Below are 21620 nucleotides of genomic sequence, written 5' to 3'. Positions count from 1 at the left end.
GTGCAGGTGCAACCGAGCACAGTTGTGACATTCAATCAGGCCTGTTTGTCTATTTCATGGTAGTATTGGCTGTTTGCTGCTGCACAGAGGCAAACATGTACAGACAGCATCTTTGTAGGAGGGATGCTGAACTCCTGACCTGAATACACTTATTCAACCATGCAGACAATCAAACTGATACACAAATACAGTACACACGCACAAACACACATGCACACACTCCGTATGCTTGAGTACTCAGTCCACAAACTAAACCAACACACCATTTATTTTTCTTTCCGAAAGACTCTCTCTCTTTCGTACTTTCCCCAGACTTTTTATTTGCTAGGGGGCTGAGCTCTGAGACTGGGATTGATCCTGAGCTGCCGTCTTGAACCTGTGCCCTGAGGGCAGCTCAGTGCAAACATGCAGCAGCCCCTCTCCACTTACTCCGATCATGGTTACACTCTTTGTTACACTATTTCCACATACAAACCCACACAACAAATCCACATAGCAAGTGGCCACATTCTCCACCTGGACTGCTTCAAACAAACAGAAGGCTGATAAAGACTGATTTTAAGGAAACAGTGATCGGACAGGAAAAATCTATCTTTCTCCTAAAAAAGACACTGCCTCATAAAAAAAACATACTACAGACACTTGTTCACAGCCAAACTGCAAACCCAAAGAACCACAATGGGCTTAAGCAATAATCTTTTGGAGGATTTCAAAAATGACTAGCATGTATAAAAGTATTGAGGGAAATCAATAAGCATAACAGCTGCATTGAATATGACAGCAACAATTTCATACACCAAATCCCATTTGCTGAGTGCTTTTTCAGGGGCAGAGTACAAAAAAAATCCATTATTTTTCGCAAACGCAAAGATTCATTTGAACATTTTACATAAATAATTCATATAGAGAGAGCTTTTACACTGTTTTCACCTGAAGACAGACAGCTAACTCGTGAGATAGCTCACTCACCCACCCACCCTTCCTTCTCTCTTTGAAGTAAGAAAAAGGGGAGGAAACCGATATAATTTGTTTGATTCATTTATCATTGCTCACTATGAATAAATGTCATTAAGAGCGGTCGCTGCACAGCGGTTGTGAAGTTATGGAATAGCTGGCAGCGTAGTGGGAACTGAAATAAAGCAACATGGTGATTAGAAGAATGCATCCATCCCACACACACTGTGCCAGTCAGGAGCCTAATGGCTCTGTGAAGGCTTGTGTGTTGAAATATACTCACACACATACATATAGTACAAACACAAATACATATACAATTACTCCCTGTGCCTCGTTGCGACTTCCCTGAGTTCTTACAGAGTTTGTGATTGATGGATTCTGTGATTGGTGCTGTGAGACAGGTGGAGCCTTCAAGTGAGCTAATCTACACTGCCTCCTACAGGATAACAGCCCGTATTGGACCTGTGAGTGTGTGAGAAACTGTCATCATCACCTCCAGCAGAGTTGATAATGATGACAATAAACTGTGTTTGCATAGCACCATCAAGTCTTAAATTCAACCACCACAACTGTTGTTTTCAAGGACTAGTATCTCAGATCTATGTGTAATTGTAAATGAACAATTCGTGGGTGTTGTCTGACAGATATTTTCATCGTGGCCTGATTGATGTTTTTTTCTTTACAAGCTTTTAATTAGGCCCCTGTAGCTTTGCATTTGCTCCTAAAGGTTGTTTAATGGTATTGAGAGTACCCGCCCTCCATCCACATTCTGACATACAGCATTCCCTGTTGGCAAATTTAGCACCCTTGCCCTTTTATTAACAGTGTGTGAAAACCAGAACCATTAGTTAACACAGGGCAGCACCAGCACTCCTACCTTCCATGCAATGCCGTTTCCTTGCCTCATTACAAATGCGAAATCTCCGCGGTCGTAGAACTTGCGAAATTTGGTTGATTTGGAGGGACGCTCCTTAAAAGCCCCTGCAACTGGGGGACCCACCACCTGGTAAGACACAAAGGAGGAAATGGGAATGAAGAGCAAGGAGCAAAACAGAGAAATAAAGAGAATGAGACGTACACAGCAAGTGAAAGCGTTGTTTTATGAAATCAGAATTGACTGTGTTTTCTCCTACAAGAATAGAATCTCTCCCCCTGCCTTTCCTTAAAAGTAATTCAGGGAGACACATGTGCCTGCTCCTCAGCTCCTCTAAGGAAGGGAAAACACAGATAGTGTGTGCCTGTGTGTGCGTTTGTGTGTGTGTTGGCCCTGTAGCCAGAGGCACTGCCAGAGGCATTATTAGGATGATCTTTTCTCTGCCTCCATATTGGATATGTGCTATTCCTGTGCCACTGAAAGTCAATGGGACTCCTATCACATCAGCCACAGTATCTGCTGCTATTGTTTGGGGGGGCCATTGACCGCGGTAGTCATACAACAGATGTAAATAAATGCAACACATTGAAGTAGAAAAAAGAGACCAAAGATTTTGAGATTAGAAAGAAGAATGTTAGTTGTTTAAATTCATAAAAATGTTGTTCTTAACATGATGAAGGATACTACGAAGACAATGTGTTGAAAAATGACATGTTTTAGCTGCCTGGAATGGATCAACTGCTCCAAAAAAATCTGCACAGAAACGCTCATACCACATCAAGGAAGTGACCGAAACTTCTCACTGATGGTGAGATTGCTCCAGTGGAAGCCATTAATGTACTTGAGGAATTTGGATTTATTTGATTGAAAACATTACAGCTTTGCAACAGCATGTTGTAGTGGACGAATGACAGAATGTTGGAGCAAATCTTTTCCTTGTCTGTGTCCCTTGTGTGCATCCCCTGCCATCTGTGTCGCGCTGCCACATGACTGGCAGATGTGTTGCTGTCATTAATCCTCAGATTACCACCCATTGAGAAACTGAATTTTGCCACAGCGGTCCACAGGCAGAGGAGAGCGAGAGTGGGATGTGTTATCTTTGGCAGGACTGCCTCAGACTGAGAGATTTTAAAGGGTTTTAGTCTATTAATATGATGCTACTCAACAGTAGTTTAGTTTTTTTATGTTACATCATTCACAAGTGTTGCCTGTTTGTTGCATAATTCCAATGCAAAATAGATACAAAAAAGCCCAGAACCACAAATGTAGCTAAAACCACTACCAAGGAATGATGTAATATGGAACACAGTTTAAGTTACACGTGTGACAGGGTGTAGCTGGTGCCAGCATAGCTAGGCACAAGAGAAACAAGAAGAGAGGAGAAACTATTATGAGGGACTCTGAGTGAGTGTCTCCAAGCACTTGCTGCATTCAAACAGCCCTAATGCACCGTGGGATTGCAGCGCAGTCATTTCAAATGAATCTGTTTGGAGCATTTGTTTACCATGCCAGGGAATACTGAATAATATTATGCTGAATTAATAGGCACAGGTTTGTATACCTGGAGGAGAAGGACTACCTTAACAAAATGTCTGTGACTAACAATGCATGTAAAACACAAGAAAAGTCACTTTTCAGTATTGCCTACTGTAATAGTCTTAAATAAAATCCATCACAACAAACATACAAGTATGCCCGCTAAAGTCACGTCTTTAGTAGAGTATAATTTTAGTTGCAACGGTGTGTTTAATCACGCACGCGCGGTTACAAAAAATTGTTAATTTATTGTTTTGTAAAATGCCTGTGGACAGTGCACGACTGAAAAAGAGAGATTACTCCAAATTTTCCTTTTACAGTATTAGATTTTAATCAGATAGTCAATAATTGCCTGAATTGTTTTAACTTAGCATTGCCTTGAATAGTTAGGTGTCAGCTTGTCTCATTAAAATACTGTTTCTGTCTTGTCACATCAAGAGAAATTCTAAGTTAATACAGGAATGGAATGCCTTTTGTTGTTTCATTTAGACCTTGTGAAATATACATCACTATTATCGTTTGTCTTCACTCTTTTCTCTATCTGTCTCTGTTCATTCCTTTCAGTGCAGGAGTTGTTTTGCAGCCCTCGCTGTAGAAAAAGGAAGCTGTAAAGCTTGCAAGATCAGTGCTGCTCCAGCCTGCAGGAGTGACAAAGCCCTCATATCCAGGTAGCTACGATGGTGGTTGAGCCACGCTGCACAGGGAGGCTAAAAATAGCTCAGACTGGGCAGCAAGGAGAGAATGAACCCAGACTGCATTGACTGGCTGAGCAGCTTTTATGGTCAGGAATGATGACGCTGCAGTCACTTCCATGGCCTGTGTTCATGGGTGAGGTGTTGCAAGCTTCACTGCTTTTTCCCGGTTTTCTCTCCAATTATCATCAATGCCACCTAACACACATCAACAGCCAGAAAGGTACACATACATGCACGTAGGGCATGTATGACGTATTTTCATGTGGCTCTGCACACACTACAAACACCCAAAGACAGAATCCCTTTCCTCCATTATAGATGTGGGCTTCCGTTCGCAGCAGCTTAAGGCAAACTGTAATAGGAACAGCGTTGTGGGGAGATTATCACCTGCCGGCTTCCTGATGCCAGTCCAATGATCTGCCTGCTCCTGTTCTGCCATTCATGACATTTGGGTATAAAGCTCCTGCATTTCAGAGTAAAAAGAGTATCACTGAATCCCTGAATCCCAAAGTAATTGTCACTAACCTAGTTTGTCTTAACAGAAACTAGAGTTTGTTTCTTCTGTTTTGTTCTGTGGCTTTTATAACCACATGAACAGGGCATGAACAGGGCGTAAGTATTTCAGATAAGAAGCAGACAGTGTACATGTTGTGGACAATAACGTCCTTAAGTTCTTCATTGTAAGGGTGAGCATGCATTTGTGTTAACTCAATTTTGACAACTGCTGATTCTCTTGTCAGCCAGCACATCACATCACTTTTTAGCTCCGAATGTCTCAAAAACACATTTGAATCATCATGGTTTCTCTCTTACCCTAATCTAACTGCATTGTTGGTTTGAACAGCCACAGAGGTGGTTGCATTGTTATAAGAAACCGTAGGAGCAGCCCCATGCAGCGCAGCATACCCTTGTGTGATACAAAATCCCTGATCTAAAACACAGGAATAAACACAAACACAGATGGTGGAAAAAGACAGAAAAAAGGAGCCTATAACAAGACCAATACAAGAAGATAACATCCCGCCCCTCAGTGGAGGCCATAAAGCAAGCCTGTGAGGCGACAGACTACAGAACAGAGATAGAGGTGGTGTAAGGCAATAAAGGGAGGAAGTGTCTGTTTTGTGTGCCCCTGGTGCACACATCAGGGAGTCATAACAAGGCAGTACTGGTCAGATGAGCTCCAGGCTGTCATTTCTCTCCTTCGCCTTCACTCTGCCTCCAGATCTGTTCCCTCCCTAATGCTGTTGTCCACTCCAACTAGCTCTACCGTAAACCTGGCTGCTGCAAGACCCACAGAGGCAATAACACACAAACATGCACTCTTGCATGCGCACACTCGCTCACACACCATACATGCTGAGCTCCCCATGGATAAGTCCCTGCAGAGGTGATTGAGCACCGGCAGGGCCTCATGCTCCTGTCATTTATAAAGGTGTCACCACAAGAAAAAGAGATGCTCGCTCTAACCTTATTGGTATGGCACTTCCATGGCTCTCCCGCCTGATTTTGCCACACAGAGAGGATTGGGTAGTCAAAAAACACAAAATTAAAAAAAAGAGAGAAATAATGAGAGAGGCTGAAGTGGGCTAAAGGTGGTGGTTGAGATAAACCACAGAGACATAGACACAAGACCAAGCTGGAAAGAAATGGAAGGAGAAAGAACTGAGAGACAGAGAGCGACGAAATCAAGAGATGGAGAATGGAGGAGGGTGATGGAGGAATAATATGACAGGAAGAGGGAAAAGAGGAGACATGAGGTGTGGCTCATCAGTTCTGAGGGTGAGTTCAGCGTGGCGGGGCGGCTGCAGCATGTAGGTGATCCATCACCGTGTCTGGGCCTCTAGCTCCAGAGCATTCTTTCTCTCATCTCTCCATCTCTCTGCCTCAATATCACCACCACCACCCAAAACACCTCTGAATACCTTGCATAGATGTCTGGTGAAGGGCTGTCAATTAATTGTCAACCCTGCATTGCCATCACTACTGCACTTCCTCAAATGAGGCCCTCGTTAATCACCCTTATCGTTTCGATCCATCTCCTATCACTCTCCTGCCTCTTGTCTGTCAGGGCAAAAATAATTTTTTTTGGCATTGTATTGCATTGTATTTGTAGGGGTACAACACTGCCACTGCACACAGGTGCATTGCATCACCCGTTTACTGAGGCAGCAAAGGTGTAGGCACCCGCTTGCTCATTCGCTCACTCTCTCTGCATTTCACTGTTGTTCTCGGTTGAGAGGTTATTGAAATCTAGCTCAGAAGGCCGCCTTTCCTGAGGGAGGGTGCAGGGTAGGTGAGTCACAGAGGATGGAATAGACAGGCCGAGGCTCTCCTGATAAGGTCAGCTTGCACTTCACTGCCACAGGCAACAAAATTAGCTCTCTTTATTTACAGGGCATTTCCCGCCATAGCCCGGCTCGCTGCCTGCCACCCAGCAGGGATACAAGCAGGGCTTGAGATACATGCTTTATTCTCAAACTGCATTTAAATGAACAAGACATAGTCCAAATAATGGAGGTATTTAGGCTGTTAGGAAATCTCTGCTATATGGTCAAACAATCATTCCGACAGGATATTTTTGCTTACTCATTCCCTCTGCAGGGCAAAACGCAGACTGGTGGGAGGCTGATTCCTTTCAGAAGAATAAATCTGCAATATTTGTGCAGCACTCCATTAATTTCTCATGACCAAACAGCAAGAAGTGCAATCAGTCTGAGAGCCAGTTTCATTATGTGCAGAAATTAGCCCTGTTTTGAAAGACAAGGTCGGATGAGAACAAATGAGTAAAGAGCTCTCACTGGACGAGAAAACCACAGACTGATGAAAGGTAACAGAGCCTTTTGTTCAGAGCTCACAGGACTGTAGACGTGTACTTTACAATTGTCACTGTGTCAGAGGCTTTTGCATCAACTGTATTGTGTGCACACAGGCACAAGGGCAGGGATGTTTGTAATGAAAAATGACGACACCGCTAGGCAAAGACAACACTACACACACCTCATGTCACTACAAAGACAGAAGGATGAAACAGGTGACAGCCACCTACAATTGAACTGTGCGTAAGAAGGATAACTTTAAAGAAGAACTTCAAAAAGAAGCTTCAAGCATTGAAGAGCGCCCCACTGTTTTCTGTCTCCTCTAGTTTAACCCCATCACTTAAAAGAACAGCATAGACACAGGGAGACGTTAACAGGATGTGAAATAAAGAGTTTGAGGTAGGAGTGCGAGGGGAGGAGTGTAAGTGGAAGAGGCTCTGTGTGAGCAAGAAAAAGAGAGTGAGCAAGACAGAATGAGGGAGAGAGAAGGAGTGAGAATGCCCTGAGTATTTTCCATCTTCTCTGTGTGGCCCACTTATCAGCCAGGCAGCAGGGCAGCCTTGTGCTTACAGAGCCCTATTGGCTGATTCATATCACCAAACCACAGCTGAGATGATGGCTCAGAGTGAATCAGGCTGCATGGCATAGGCAGAATATAGCAACTCTTACTACTTGTTAAGTGAACGGGAAACCACATGCACTGAGCCCATGAGGCTAAACTCAGAAGAAACTTGCACATTGCTTGACTCACATAACTCTGAACTAAAGCCAAGATGGACTTTCAGTGTGGATTTAGACCAACACAAACCACATAAACACACGTGTATGCAGTACACCACACTTGTGCAGGTTGTGCTAAACCTATATAATTGTCTCATAGTCTTGTTATAATTAAGGCAGATACTATTTTCACCCAAATCATGGTTGTTGTCAGCAAATGTAGGTTTCTCACCCAGGTGCAAATAGACACTTTTCAACACTAACTGGTCAACATATCAGTGATCAATTACTGTGGCACAAGATTGAAATTTGGCAATTTGATGCAAACTGTTGTTAGAGAGAGAATTAACATTCTCTTTTTTCAGTTGTTTACCAACTGCAATGTATTGCCATAGACTGTATGATAAAAAGTGGATGGAGCCACTATGATCATCCATTGTGGCCATTATGGTCGTCCCCATCTCTGTTTTTTGGAGCCAGAAACCATATTTGGATGAAAGGGTGGGGAAAGAGTTGGGGATTGCTATGCGCTACACACTGTGACAGTGATTTGGCTATCACAAAGTAGCCACACCCTGAAGCTTTATCATATTTTACTCATACTCACACCATAATTCACAAACCGAACATCATGCTGTGTTGAAGAAGACTGCTGAGGAAATAAATCAAGTGAGAAGCAGGGTCATTTTCTCACAAGTTTACATACAACTTAATTTTGCAGCCATTGGAGTTGCCCCCTGCTGACCATTAGAAAGTATGCAGGTTTATTGGCTTCACTTTTCAGACCCAGAAGCTCAGTCCACTAATTACACTGCTACACACTCACACACACACACAAACACGGCCACACAGCCACAAGAGACATACCTTATTTTTTGGGGGCGTATTTGTCTGACCACTGTTCAATTTGTGCAATTTGTGTGTGTGTTTGTTTGCATGTATATAAGTGTGTATGTGTCTGTGCGTCAGCAAAGATAACGGTGCACACTCTGTGGTCCTGGCTTTTATGAGAGTGGGGCACGCACTGATCCAATGCTTTGTCTTTACAGCCCCAATCAGTGACGACACCTGAAGGTATTAAAACACTGTGCTGGGCCATGAAATTAATGAGACACAGAAGGAAAACTACATCCCTGACCTGCTGCAGTTGCCACTATTGCTGCTGAGAAAGAAGAATTTAACTGTCCTTCCAATTTTATTAATCAAATAAGTAGCTTCTTGTCAATAAACATCCTCATAACTGCATTTAATTTAAGGCAGACTGATAACCACCTCATAGAATATTAATGTTCCTGAAGTTAGTAGATTCTTTGTTTTAGATTGTTTATGGAGGGCTGGTCACAGCTCAGACTAGCTGAATGACTCATCTAAAAGCTGAAGTTGAAAGAGTAGTAAGGAGACGGTCATAGAAATAAACAACCAGACAGGAAGATGCTGAGATGGGCAAGTTGGCTGGAGCCCGGCAAGGAGATGAGCAGTGAGATAGGCAAGGAGGTGAATGTATTTGCGACCACACACTTTAGAGAACCATCACTGGGAGCTGTGGAAGGTTTGATTTGGCAGCAACAAGGCCACAGGGGAAGGAACAGAAGAAGGACACACCCAGAGCAGCAGGAGGCCATCGATTTCACCACAGAGCCACAGACAGACAGCCGTAGTGATGAGAGAGGAGGGAGCAGGTCAGTCTGCAGCCTCCCCACACTGCCCCACACCCACACACACATTCACAAGTGTCACAGGTAGCCCAGCACTGACAGATCCCTGAGGAGTGGAGGGAGGCATGGGGAGATAAGCACACAGCACATGGCAAGAGATACCGGTTCTACCTCTGATATGGGCATATTGTTTAACAGTGAAGAACATTATCTTGGTGATTAGTATGTATTGCAAAATGAACCCCAGGCCCTTAGTCTTATCACACACCCAGTGTGACGTTCTATTCCTGGAAATCAGTCTTGCTGCCTGTAAGGCCGTCTGTTAAAAATGATGTTGGGGGTTTGCTTACAGAGACACCATGCAGAGACGAAAAAGCCGGGCATGCTCTGAAATTTGACCTTTACATAAATTAAACAGAGGGAAAGCACACTGAAAGCTACATCCCTGCGAGCAGATACCCAAGATACACAGTCTGCCTAACTCAGCACGCATCCGCACACACACACGCACCCATACACTTTGGGTCCATCCAAAATTCCATACTAACATACTATTGAGTATGCTAAAATAGTATCTGAATTTTTTTAATATGTCCGAAACCGTGAACTAATTAACTAAATAGTACGTGAGGTGCATACTATTTCTGGTGAATATTTCAATATGCAAATACTGGATACGACACTGGCACAAATATCCCACTATGCGGCACTGACGACAACAATGATGTTTGAACCCACACTTATTATGATTATTATGATTAGAGAGAGGTGAGGTTGGTTGGCACAGGTTACCATGGTGATGCGTCTCAAAGGAGGCTCTTGGAGAGCGGCATGCGTATAACTTCAGTGCTGACCAGTACATTTAAGAAGATGCATACTAGTACTTATTTACACAAAAGTATGTTGAACAATAGTACACATATTGAGTGTGCAGTGCAGAGAATGGAATTTTAGACGCGCCCTTTATCTACTTCCTTCACTTACTTGAATGTACACTAAAATGCACTCTTAATCTGGAATTTGTTTACTAAATGGAAAAATGGAAAGGGGCTCCCAGCAGATGTTGTTACAGGAAACAGTGAGTGATATATATGGAACAGAGGTCTGTCATTGAGACCCCCTGCGTCATCATCATCTGAATGATCCACCCTTCGGAATAGCCCAAGAGACAAAGAAAAAAAATCTGGCTCCCCAGTACCATTAAAACAGCCAACTTCTCAAACGCCTCAAATCTCACACTGTGGTTGCAGCAAATCTCTCAGACAGAGAGGCGACACTTTTGCCTGAGCTACAGGGAGGCACTCGCACAAAGACACACACATGCACAGTCACACATGCAAACAAATAAAAAAACAGCAAAAGCAAAAATATGCCCAAAGCGCCTTGTGCCAGCCACCCCTCGCCTTTATTCAGAGGGCAGGAAAGTCACACAGATCTAGCTGCCAATCCCTGCTCCTACAATCCATTCACCTATCCATCCATCTATCCAATAAACCCTCCCACTTTTCCACCTCTTGCTCTGCAGTGCAGGTTGCTGATGCTCTGACAGTGAAACAGGTGTCTAGACTATTAGTATGAGTCTTTCTGCACCACCTCCTCTATCCCACAACACTGATGGCAAGCATAAATCAAGGCTATGTGAACAGTGAATCAGGGGCTTGCGACAATAACAGCCAGGCATTGTGCCTTTAGTTTCATCGTCAAATACCAATATATAGCTTACAGTGGATGGGAAAGATCTCAACACAGACCACACCAAAACAATGATTAAAAAGAGTGCTTTACTGTTTATTGTTTAAGCAAGAGTTAAATATGACCTCCAAAGTTCAGCCTGAGCAGCAAAACCCCCCTTTCATCTTCAATCATAAAATGAGTACTCATCTGTTTAAGAGGTATGCTACGTCATCCACTCCCTCCTGAATCATATTCGCTCTCCAATATCTTTCCCCTCTACTCACTCTAATTTCCTCTCATAAAAAGGCTGCCTTCTATGACTCTCCTTGGCTTGAATTTTTATGTCTTTCTGTGGCCCATCTCAGAGGAATGTTGTCAAGGTAATGTGATGATGACCCTTAGACTCCTCATTAAATCACTCAGTATCAGAGCATCAACTAAATGCCTGAAATGTTAATGCATACAGCTAAGACAGTACAGACGACCTTAAAAGAGTGGCGGGGAGTTTTCTTTTATCTGTCTCAACTAAAAGGTCTTAGTCACAATCTCTACATTAGCACTCACATCAGCATCCATGTCACAACCTTATTCAGACAACGAGACAGCCAGTCCAAACAAAGTCAGTTAGATTCACCAACACTAAAGAGACGGGTGTCAGAGTGACAGATGGAAAGTTGAGCATCTGTCACTGTGCTGAACCATTTGGCTGAAATCAAAGGGAGATGAGGGCCTTCAAAGGACAGGCAAAGCCGTGTCTGAGGCCAGACATGCTCTGGTGTGCTCCGCAGATAAGGGCCAAGAGGTTATATTGCTTTTCTTCTGTTTCTCCCTTTGTTCTCCTCTGTCTTAAGGTAGTGGGAGGGAGAGAGAGAAAAGACAGAGAAAAAAGGGAGAAGAGAGAGAGGGGTAGAAGAGAGTGACAGAGAGAGAGAGAGAATGAGTCATGAGCAGGTTGCCTCTCTGTCTTCGCTACAGCACGCCGTGTTGGTCAAACACTCGTTAGAAGAATTTGCTCTCTGTTTCCGTACGGTGAGGGTAATGAGCAGTGGTGGCTGGAGCCAGGAGGGGTGCTAGGCCGTGATGTGGATCATTTCTGACAGTATCGGAGTACTTTTGCCTTCGAGCCCTTCCCTATTCCCTGCCTTCTCCAGCTTGCTGCAGCAGAGCCGTTGCCTCCAGCGTACCTTCAACTGGGAGCACTTTGACTCAGCTGGATGCGAGGCATGAGCTAAATAGCAGAGTAATCCTTAGTGGAATTCTGAAGGGAACGAACACACTACTTCAAATCTCAAAGGTTTTGCAGGTTTACTTTCTTGCACTGGGTGAAGAACACCAGAGCCCTGGAGCACCATCTATGAAGTTGGCTGCTGTCGTTTTAAACTGAATTCAGTGTGCGAGATGGTGGCACTGCAGTAGTTTTGCTCTGGCCTCCCGTCCTTCTTGTCTAGGTTTTTGTATAGCTGCATGTTGGTCTTCTAACATTTATTATATGAGGTTATATTTGCTATGCGTCACTAATGCATAGGGATCACAGACATACAGCCCAATTTGATCTCTGTGCTCGTCAGCAAAATTCAAAAGGTCAGGCCAGTGTTACTGCATTGATGGTGATTTTAAAAGATTTTCAAGGTGGGGGGTAGCGAAACAAAGGCAACCATTTGGCATTATTGGAATGGAATAACACTGTCAGGTACATTGATTTTTCTGCTACTGGTTCCTATTATGTTGATGTAGGCAGTATGTGAGCAGCCACATATGACCCTGTAGAAAAGTGGATAACACATGCCTAACACCAGTAGATTAGAACACTAGGGCCTATTCTCCTCTAGCAAGGACAAGTCAGTGCGATGGGTGGTAATGATGGAAGATGGGTGAATAAATGGCTGATGTCCTGTCAGTTTAAAACACATAAGAATAGCCTCATTTAGGTTTAATTTTAGCTGACCCCTATATCCACAGTATAGACACGAGGGCAGTATGTGTCACTTATAACAGGTACACTTACATACGGCCACAGACACAAAGTAATGTAAACACTTGGTTAATTCAAATTAAAGACAAAAAGGGTCAGAGCAGCCTGAAAGCCTGTTCAGTTATAAAAGAGGTCTGGGAATCAGTGCTTTAAAATTGAGTTCTAAATTTTTTATTGATGTAAAGAAGAACGGGTCTAAAAATCATTACAAAATACAGACAAATCACAATGATGAAATGTAGCCACAAACTGAAACTAACATTCATAATGGACATACTGTACAATAGTACAATAGATAACCAAATCCTGCTGAATGGAATTCAACCTAATATAACCCACATTTAGAAGTTTTTGCAATAATGGTTCAGGACAATTCCTCTGTTACTTGTAGTTATCATGCCAAATTTGTTACCAAACAATTACCAATTGACAAACTGCTGATGAATTTATACTTTTTACTGTATTTCTATGTGAAAACAGTGATATTGGTGATACGCAACAATGAAACAAGGTTGAAAGTTAGCTTTCAGCATTCTTACTGTATTACCAAGCTTGTTAAAGATGGATAACTCAACATTAGCTGACAGCATATTAAGCAAACAGATTTTTATGGCCATTCCTAATCATTTACAGGAAACCTGGCGTGTAATGGACAAAGTAACCCACATCAACCACTCTGTTTGTGTGTGGATGTATGTAAGGTTATGTTTTAATATGAGACATTAAAGTATGACCCCATATTATTCTGTGCTTTCAATATGACTGAGACCAAGTGAAAACAAGCACATAATTCAGCTGATGGCCCTCTGTTCTTGCTTTTGATACAGGAAGGACACTGCTCATAGAAGAGGCATAGGTCTAGATGTCCTCTGCATTGGTTATCACATGACACAGGGCTTATTAACTCAAGAGCGGAAAATAGAGGCCCTGCAAGAGCAATAAACATTCTCCATTAAAAGCCACCTAATTAGGATGCAAGCTACAAGGGCTTGAAGGAGAACATAACAAACACAGAGGCCAGTGTAATTGTCAACCAGACTCTGAAGAAAGCAAACATAATAGACATAATCAGCTGAGCACATCCTACAAGGTCATGATAGAACGCTGTGGAAGTACTTCTCCATATCTGACTGAAGTTTCCAGATGGTGTCTTCCTTAACCACGGAAAAGGTCACAGACGTTTCAGCAGTCATGCACTTCAGATGGCATGCCATCAATTATAACCTAATCTATCTGGTGATACCTGGTGTGAGGAGCACAGAAAGTACTTCATTTAAGTCCTGCCAAATTCATTTGCAGTTGAAATGTTGATTTTCAATGTGATCAGAACGCCAAATTTTGGTTTCTAGTAGATCAAAGCAAAGTGTCGAAAGAAATGGCGTTTCATAGACAGGCTTCACTTGCCTTTAATACTCACTTTTAATTAATAACATTTCATGGATCACAACATTCCGAACAATGTTAAAAATGTACTTCTGTTTGGATCAGTTTTTTTCCCACTGCTTTTAAAGTAAGGGGCAAGGCAGCCAAAGTCAACAAAGTCAAAAGTTATGGGGGGAAACTGTAAGATTTCCAAGTCAGCCAATGCTCCGTCCACTCAAGGCCTTTAGGCTCCGTGGTTGATCGATAGTAATGGAAACGGCAGCAGGCCTCCGGAGACCATTGCCAATTTAACCTGTTTTACCATGACTCAATTCTTCCTCAAATAACCCAGCTGCTTACCGGGATGGACTACAGGCTTCTGGTGCTGATAAGATGAGCGTGCAGGAGCAGAGGGAAGGAAAGCTGGATCCAGAAAAACAGTTTTAGTGTGTGCACGGGTCTGTGTGTCTACAAGCACGACTGGTTTAGAAAACACTTCCACGAGGCAGTTCAAGTGAGGCAGGCGAGCAGACAGGTAAGGGAATCTACAGCACGGCATCAAGCAGCAGAAACGTGCTCAATTTGCCTTTACTTGCATAGGCATGCTTCACACACAACACAGACGCAAAACACCCCAAACGTCTTCATAGCCAATTTATGTATCATGCTGGGCACATTATGAGTTCCTGTGTCAGGTAAATGTGTTTGGAGCGATGGGGAAGAGCGATTTTGACTGCGAGTGAAAATAATAAATAGACAGATTCATCTCAATAAAAGCTTTCAAGGATTCAATCTTGGTCAACAACTGCCTACCATCCGTACAACTGACAATGGGCTTATTTCTGTCTCAAAGTTTTATCCTTGTTGAGTTTATGTTCTGTTTGTTTCTCCACCCCGTGGTGTTTCGGTGGGCGGCAGAAATAATTTAATCATTTTAAATCAACCTTTAACAGATACAAACCAGACTATTAGGCAAACTTTTGAATCTGTATTAAATTTTATATTGTAATTTAAAGCAAGATTACCTCTAATCAGTTTGCACTGAAATTCTAGACTCATTTAAACCCTAATCAAGGATCAATTCTAAACTGTCACTTGTTTAATTTGATCAGATGACCTGATTTATTAAGTTGACAGGTTATAGCATTAAAGGCACACAGCTGAGTTGCGAATGAACACATCTCTGCCACAAGCTTAACAAAATATGGTTGCATACTATCTGCTGGAGGCAAAAATACTACAGTGAAACAAAAATAACATTCAAGTGCATCTATGATCTGTTCCATCTTATTATTTAGCATAATTTTATTTGTCATTATCAAATTGCTGATTTAGTTTAGGTTTTACTATAATATAAAGTAATTATTTAGTAACCCATAGACCTGTCTGGTTGAATGAAGGTTCCGCAGGGAAAGAAAGAGAGAGATAAAGACAGAGATAGAGAGAGGGTAAAGATAAAGACAGAGAGGGAGACAGCACAGGGGGCTGAGACATCTGCTCAGGTATATAATGATGATGCTGTGGGGGAGGAATGGAATAAGATATGGAGGTCACGTCTGCGAGCATGGAGTCTCCATTTGTCCCCCGGGGTTAGTGGGGTGAGCCAGGGATGACGGTGGTGCTGGAGGGAAAGGTGTTGGCGGGTTGCGAGGAGGGTTGTAGCAGACTTGGGGAAGCTGTTTGCCAGCTCAATTTTTATCCCAGCGACCAAGCAAACAGTAAATGAGGGGTGCTTGTTATAAAAGCGGTCTATTGGCTCAGCAATCCGCAGAACCTCGTCACACGAAAGTTGAGGTTTGGATCAGGTGCAGTTTGTATTGATTTGCCCTCTCAGGTGAATTGCTGCAATGCACTGTCTTAAAGAGGATCTTGTCCATGTTCTCAAGAGTGTTGGGTTGCGTTGTATATGTAGTGTAGGACACAAGAGAGTATAGGGACATCAAGAACTTTCATCTTGTCTTTCAAGTATTTTCATAAAGGAGGATTTCCTGAACAAAAGGCCTTCATGACTCTTGAGAGCTTGAAAATATCCCCAGAGATGCTCTTTGTTAAAATGTCAAAGCACACAAACAGAGGAAATATTACAGGCTGTGTTGTGGCAAACATCAAACAAATTACAGACTACATAAATCAATTGCAGGGCATGATGATGATCTAAGGTCACATATTCGACATCTTCAAGAGTCTATACATCAATTGTACCTTATCTACATGGCTGATCCCAAGTGAGGTCAATAGTTATTGACCAAATGTTTTTACCTTAAGGGAGACATGTAAACAGAGAGATGAAATGAGTTAGCCTGGGTCCACACCTTTGAATCACCACCCACATCTCTAACTTGTTGAGTGACTCAAATACTGTTGGCCTTGTGTTGTGCCATAGATGGCTGGAAAAACAGTTGACAAATCAGACATTTCAGACGTGTTGGAATTCAAACCTGTATAGCTAGCAGCACTAAGCAACATACAAAAAAAAAAAAAAACGATTGTGACTATTTTGACAGCTATATATATATATATGAGTCACAATTTTAGTGGCAACGGTAATTGTTGTTGTAGCGCATCTTACATTTAACGAAAAGTGCACCTCCTGTGATTTGGACATTGCACTTGGCCACATTGTGATTTAACAGTACTGCAATTAATTGTACAGCCCTACAAATTAACAACATGTATCGAAAATTGCAACAACGTGACAAGTGTGGATTAGATTGATACAGCTCTACAAGTTGTTTTAAGTTGACTTAGAAATAGAAATTCTTCCAATTATATTTTTTTTTGATTGATGTGACAGTCTGTAAGTCAACTGCAGCCGCTACCACTTTACCAACTGAAAATGATATCTGCGGGACAAATATGTCTCACTAATGAACATAATGTCAGCCTGAACAAATGAACTAAAAAGAAATGACAATTATGTCTGATTATCAGAGGAGAAATAAGTGAAAAATGCTGCATAATTAGGTTGGGCAATATGACAACATACTGTGTACTGTGACACAACTGTGAGAATCTGCAATACCATAAGGCAGTTTCATATGACATAGTGGGAGAAGCATAGGTGTAATTAAAAGACACTAATGATGACTTGCATTTCATTTAGGTGCCCTGTCAGGGCTCTAATATTGTGCAAGGTGGCTTAATGGCGTGTCTTACTGAGACACTTAATTGCTATGGAACATGCTGTTCCTGCTGTGACAAGTCAGAATCTCCTCTGTGAAAAAACATCCATTGGACCATTGTTGGCAATGTTGCAAACCAAAAACATGACTGCATTAAGGCAATATTGGATTTGAAATTGAAAACAAAATGCAATTAATCGCCCAGGCCTAGTATGAAGTAGTTTTTGAAGTATTTCTCTGTCAGCTATTTAATTAGACAGGATTGCCAAAAACATATATTTCCTAAAGATTATACCAATAATCAATTTTATTCATTGCACTCATTCATATCCAGCATCATAAGAAAACCACTATCTTCTTCATCTTCTGTATCTGTGTCAACAGCAATGTTGACATGATGTGTATTCATGTCCATTCCTGTCAACACTATGCAGGCATTTGTGCTCTCTCCCCAAACCCCTGTTATTTTTTGACACCAAGCTGGAATAAGTCTCTGACAGAGAAAATAACTGCTTTGTCCCTCTTTCTGCCTGAAACACAAGGTGACGACCTCCCACCCAATTGTAAAATGCATCTTTTTTCCCTCTTTAAATGCTTGGGGATGAATCAATAGAAAAAAAGGGGGAGAGTTTCAGGGGCCTGTGCTATTGATTCAATTTCTATGACCACAAATACTTTAAAGCATAATAAGCCTATGCTTCAAGTCCCCACACCCTTTCAAGGCTTGAAATGGCCTTGTCGTTACCTACAAATCACAGCTCTCTGCAAAGCTGCCCTCTCTAGAGCGATATGTCAGTGACCACAGGGGAGGAAAAAAACAGAAGGCAACAGACACAAGCAAGCTTCTGAAAAATGTAATGGTTTCTGTTGAGGATTTAGCCAGTGGTGTGGTAGCGTAGGAGTACTAGTCATGTATCAGACGTATCAGATCCTCTGGGGAGATGGTGAATATTAAAGGGCTTTGCACGAGCTTCCTAGTGAAGGCTCTTGACAGCAGATTTGTTTATGACCTTCAAAAAAGGAGGAGGAAGTCAATGATAGCTCTGACTGCCTCTTTCGTATCTCAGGGTAGTCTCTGTCATAGAAAAAAGACAGCTGCAGTTTCATGTCCAACTATTTACTGTTATTATTATATTCCACTTCTATTTATCACAAAGGCCTGAGTCTTTTAAGTGAAGTGTGAACATAATAATGCAATAACTGTATGCTAAAAACCAGCTCAGAGAGTCAGAGACCTTGTTAAATTGTTTGCATCAAAGTACCAAAGACTGGACAGTCAACCTCTAATCAGAAAAGATATGCAGAAAAGATATGGAAGTGAGAGCCGCGGAATCCCTGACAGTAAAATATTGAACTGACACTTTTGTTAAATTCAGTCATTAAATTATTGCTGACAATGGATGCCTCACTTTCTGATGCAGTCTCCTTTCACCATGAACCAATTCAAAACATAAACAGCATCGAAACAAAGCACAGGAATCACAACGTAAGGTATTCTTGAAGATGAAGGTTTTACTCTAGCCCTGACAAAAAAACAAAGACAATGATATGTTGCCAGGTTTGCATGTACGAAATACAATGAAAAATAAAGATTTCTCAAAATGTAAGCCACCTGTTTTCATTTTCATCCTTAAAGAAGGAAATTCTCATGAAGAGCATGGTGTTGTCTCTAAAAAAATAGGTTGAGGATAATTGCCTGACAGACCAGGCAAGTGAGAGTAAAAGAGCGCCTCAATCTGTCAATTTCAGCAATGTGTCTGTCTGTGACATGCTTTGTTGCTCACCAGCCGCGACTGTGTAAAAGTGCCAAGTGAGAATTAAAAGCAAGAAGAAGCAATACAGTAAGTGAGGTATCTCAGAGTGTGTTCCTTATATTAAGATACTCCTCACACAAACTGAAGAAAGGCAGTCTTTCTGATGACAAAAGGTGAACAACTTCAACTGAAGTAAGTCAAATTTGTATAGTAAAAAACCAACAGCAGAATGACTATAATCAACACAGATTTCAGTGTTAAAAAAGTGTGATGGCACATTTTATTTACATAACCTCACAAAAGCACCAATAAGCTCTGGTTTATGTGTGCCAAAGAAAGGATGCCTGTGTAAATGTGCTGCTGGGAGGCTTGTTTTCTTCAAAAGCTTACAGTCTGTCACCATAGCTGCTCCGATGACCTACCACATGTGTAGCAGGAGGCTACACATACATCTTTCAGTGGCCTTTGTTGCCAAACAACATCAGCTGGAGGGAAAGCCAGTTTCATACATCATCCTATTTTTTACAAGACTGTATTTAAAGCCACTGGTCAGGTAAATTACTCGATTTCATAATTCTGCAAGTACACCAAACCATACACTACAGTGACAATATATTTGCAACGCATCTTGATCTAATAAATTTACTGATTCATGGAACAGAAGACCTACTCCACATTAAACCAGACCAGATTTTTTAAAATAATAATTTTTTTCCCACACAGAAGCAAGATTTACCGACCAGTCAATACAGGTCATCAATAAAGACTAATGTCCTCCGCTATACAAACCTATTACACTTTCCTGATCCATCTTCATTTGCAGTAAATGAGAGGCGAGGAAGACCCGACAACATGACTGTCTTTGGAAATTAGTCAACTCCTTCAACACAGTTTAACTACACTGGAGGTCCATGATGGGGAGAGCTCTGCAAGGAAACCATGGACCAGGATGCTTCTGTTTGGGGCACCAGTACAAAAATAAGTGCACAATAGTTTCTTTAGAACACATAAAAGCTTTGGTGGCTGGAAAAACAAATAGACAACTCTAAGCTTGTCAAAAGCATATGCTGCATCCAATTCCAACTACCCCACAAGAATGCTTATGACGTCTATAAAACCTTCCCTTCTCATGTGATATCTCCAAGATGCTATAAAAAAGAAAGAGATTTGCATTTTTCTTAGCATATGGCTTCTGAATTTCATAGTGTCTAATCAGTGCATTATAGCTTTGGAATGGGTTCTAAAAGTGTCATTTTAGCCCATAAAAGTTATTGGATAATTTTGGAGTTCTGAAACCCCCATAATTTGTGTGAAACATACCCAAGCTTGTCTGACCAAAAGAGTTCCACACACACGCACACACACACACACACACACAACAGAGACTATTCACGCATTTTTTTTTTTTTTTCTTTTTCCACTGCTACCGCATCTCTGCGGTCTTTTCAGGGTGTTGAGATTTTTCTCTGCACAAAGAACAGAAAGATGATAGGTTCTGCTGAATAACAATAGAGAAATGATGGAGGGGAAGAAAGAGTAAGAGGATAATTTAAAGCGGCAAGTAAGAGGCTGCCAACTCCCTCCATCCTTTTCCATCAATTGTAACTTAACCTAGATAGTGGTGCCAGACTGATGGCAGCATGCGGGGGTCCAGACTGTCAGTGTTCGTGTAACATACCAAACAAAGCACAGCTGAGACTGTCTCTGTCCCCGATACTAGTATGTGACTCCTGTCTAAGATGTCACTCAAAGGCACTGTTAGTGTTTCAAGCCAAGACTTTGTAGAGATAGTCAACTTGAGCTTACTGACAGAAATGGCTCGCTACCGATTACCTCACGCTAAATGCGCACTTTTTATCCCAATTATCACATGATATTTCTTTAGAACTTCCCCAATAACACATACAGTAAATAGTGAACGCAGTCGGCTGACAGTCAATTGTATCAGAAAAGGCAGTCAAACTTAATGCTAGCATACGCTGCTAAAAGCTAACGTTAACCAAACACTCACAAATAACTTCACTCACCACGGAGTTCTTCATAGTGGCCTTCACGGTGAAGCCTTGTGCTTCCAGCTCCTTCTTGTTCTTCGACATATCTACAGGTGTTTCCTTGTGAAATGATGAGGCAAATCCGACCCGAAAATGTAACGCGATGTTACTAACTAAGTTGATTAATAGGCTGTTTGTGTGGCTCTCAAAACGTGACGCTCGTTGTTTTTTTTAATGAAGTGGTTGCTATGCAACGTCAAAGACGCTCGAGTCTGGTTGCTGCGGAGACGTGTGTTTCCTTGTAACCATAGAAATCCCTGGGCGCTGCTGAAAATAGAGCGAAGTGTCGTGGTTAGTCAGTGGAGGATGTCTGAATGTTCACAGTAAGCAGGAAAAAGGTTATATTTCTTTTGATCACATTAAAAAAGCAGTCAGCAGATTTGTATGGAGATAAAATCAGAAGATGTATATTATATTATAATGTATATTATA

The 21620-nt window shown here is 41.9% G+C and overlaps 1 protein-coding gene across 1 annotated transcript in view; it reads right to left on the bottom strand.

Annotated features, from left to right (window-relative positions):
- The window catches only part of pacrg (PARK2 co-regulated), a 124779-nt gene extending 103546 nt beyond the window's left edge, over window positions 1-21233 (bottom strand). The window contains exons 1-2 of the mRNA XM_041954034.1: window positions 21165-21233; window positions 1835-1960 (exon numbers count right to left, since the gene is read on the bottom strand). Coding sequence (XP_041809968.1) covers window positions 1835-1960; window positions 21165-21233 — 195 coding nt within the window. The remainder of the gene's footprint in view (window positions 1-1834; window positions 1961-21164) is intronic.
- Window positions 21234-21620: the final 387 nt, after the last annotated feature.

Source organism: Chelmon rostratus, chromosome 15, assembly GCF_017976325.1.
Source record: "Chelmon rostratus isolate fCheRos1 chromosome 15, fCheRos1.pri, whole genome shotgun sequence".
NCBI lineage: Eukaryota > Metazoa > Chordata > Actinopteri > Chaetodontiformes > Chaetodontidae > Chelmon > Chelmon rostratus.
This window is presented reverse-complemented; position numbering and strand designations above follow the sequence as displayed.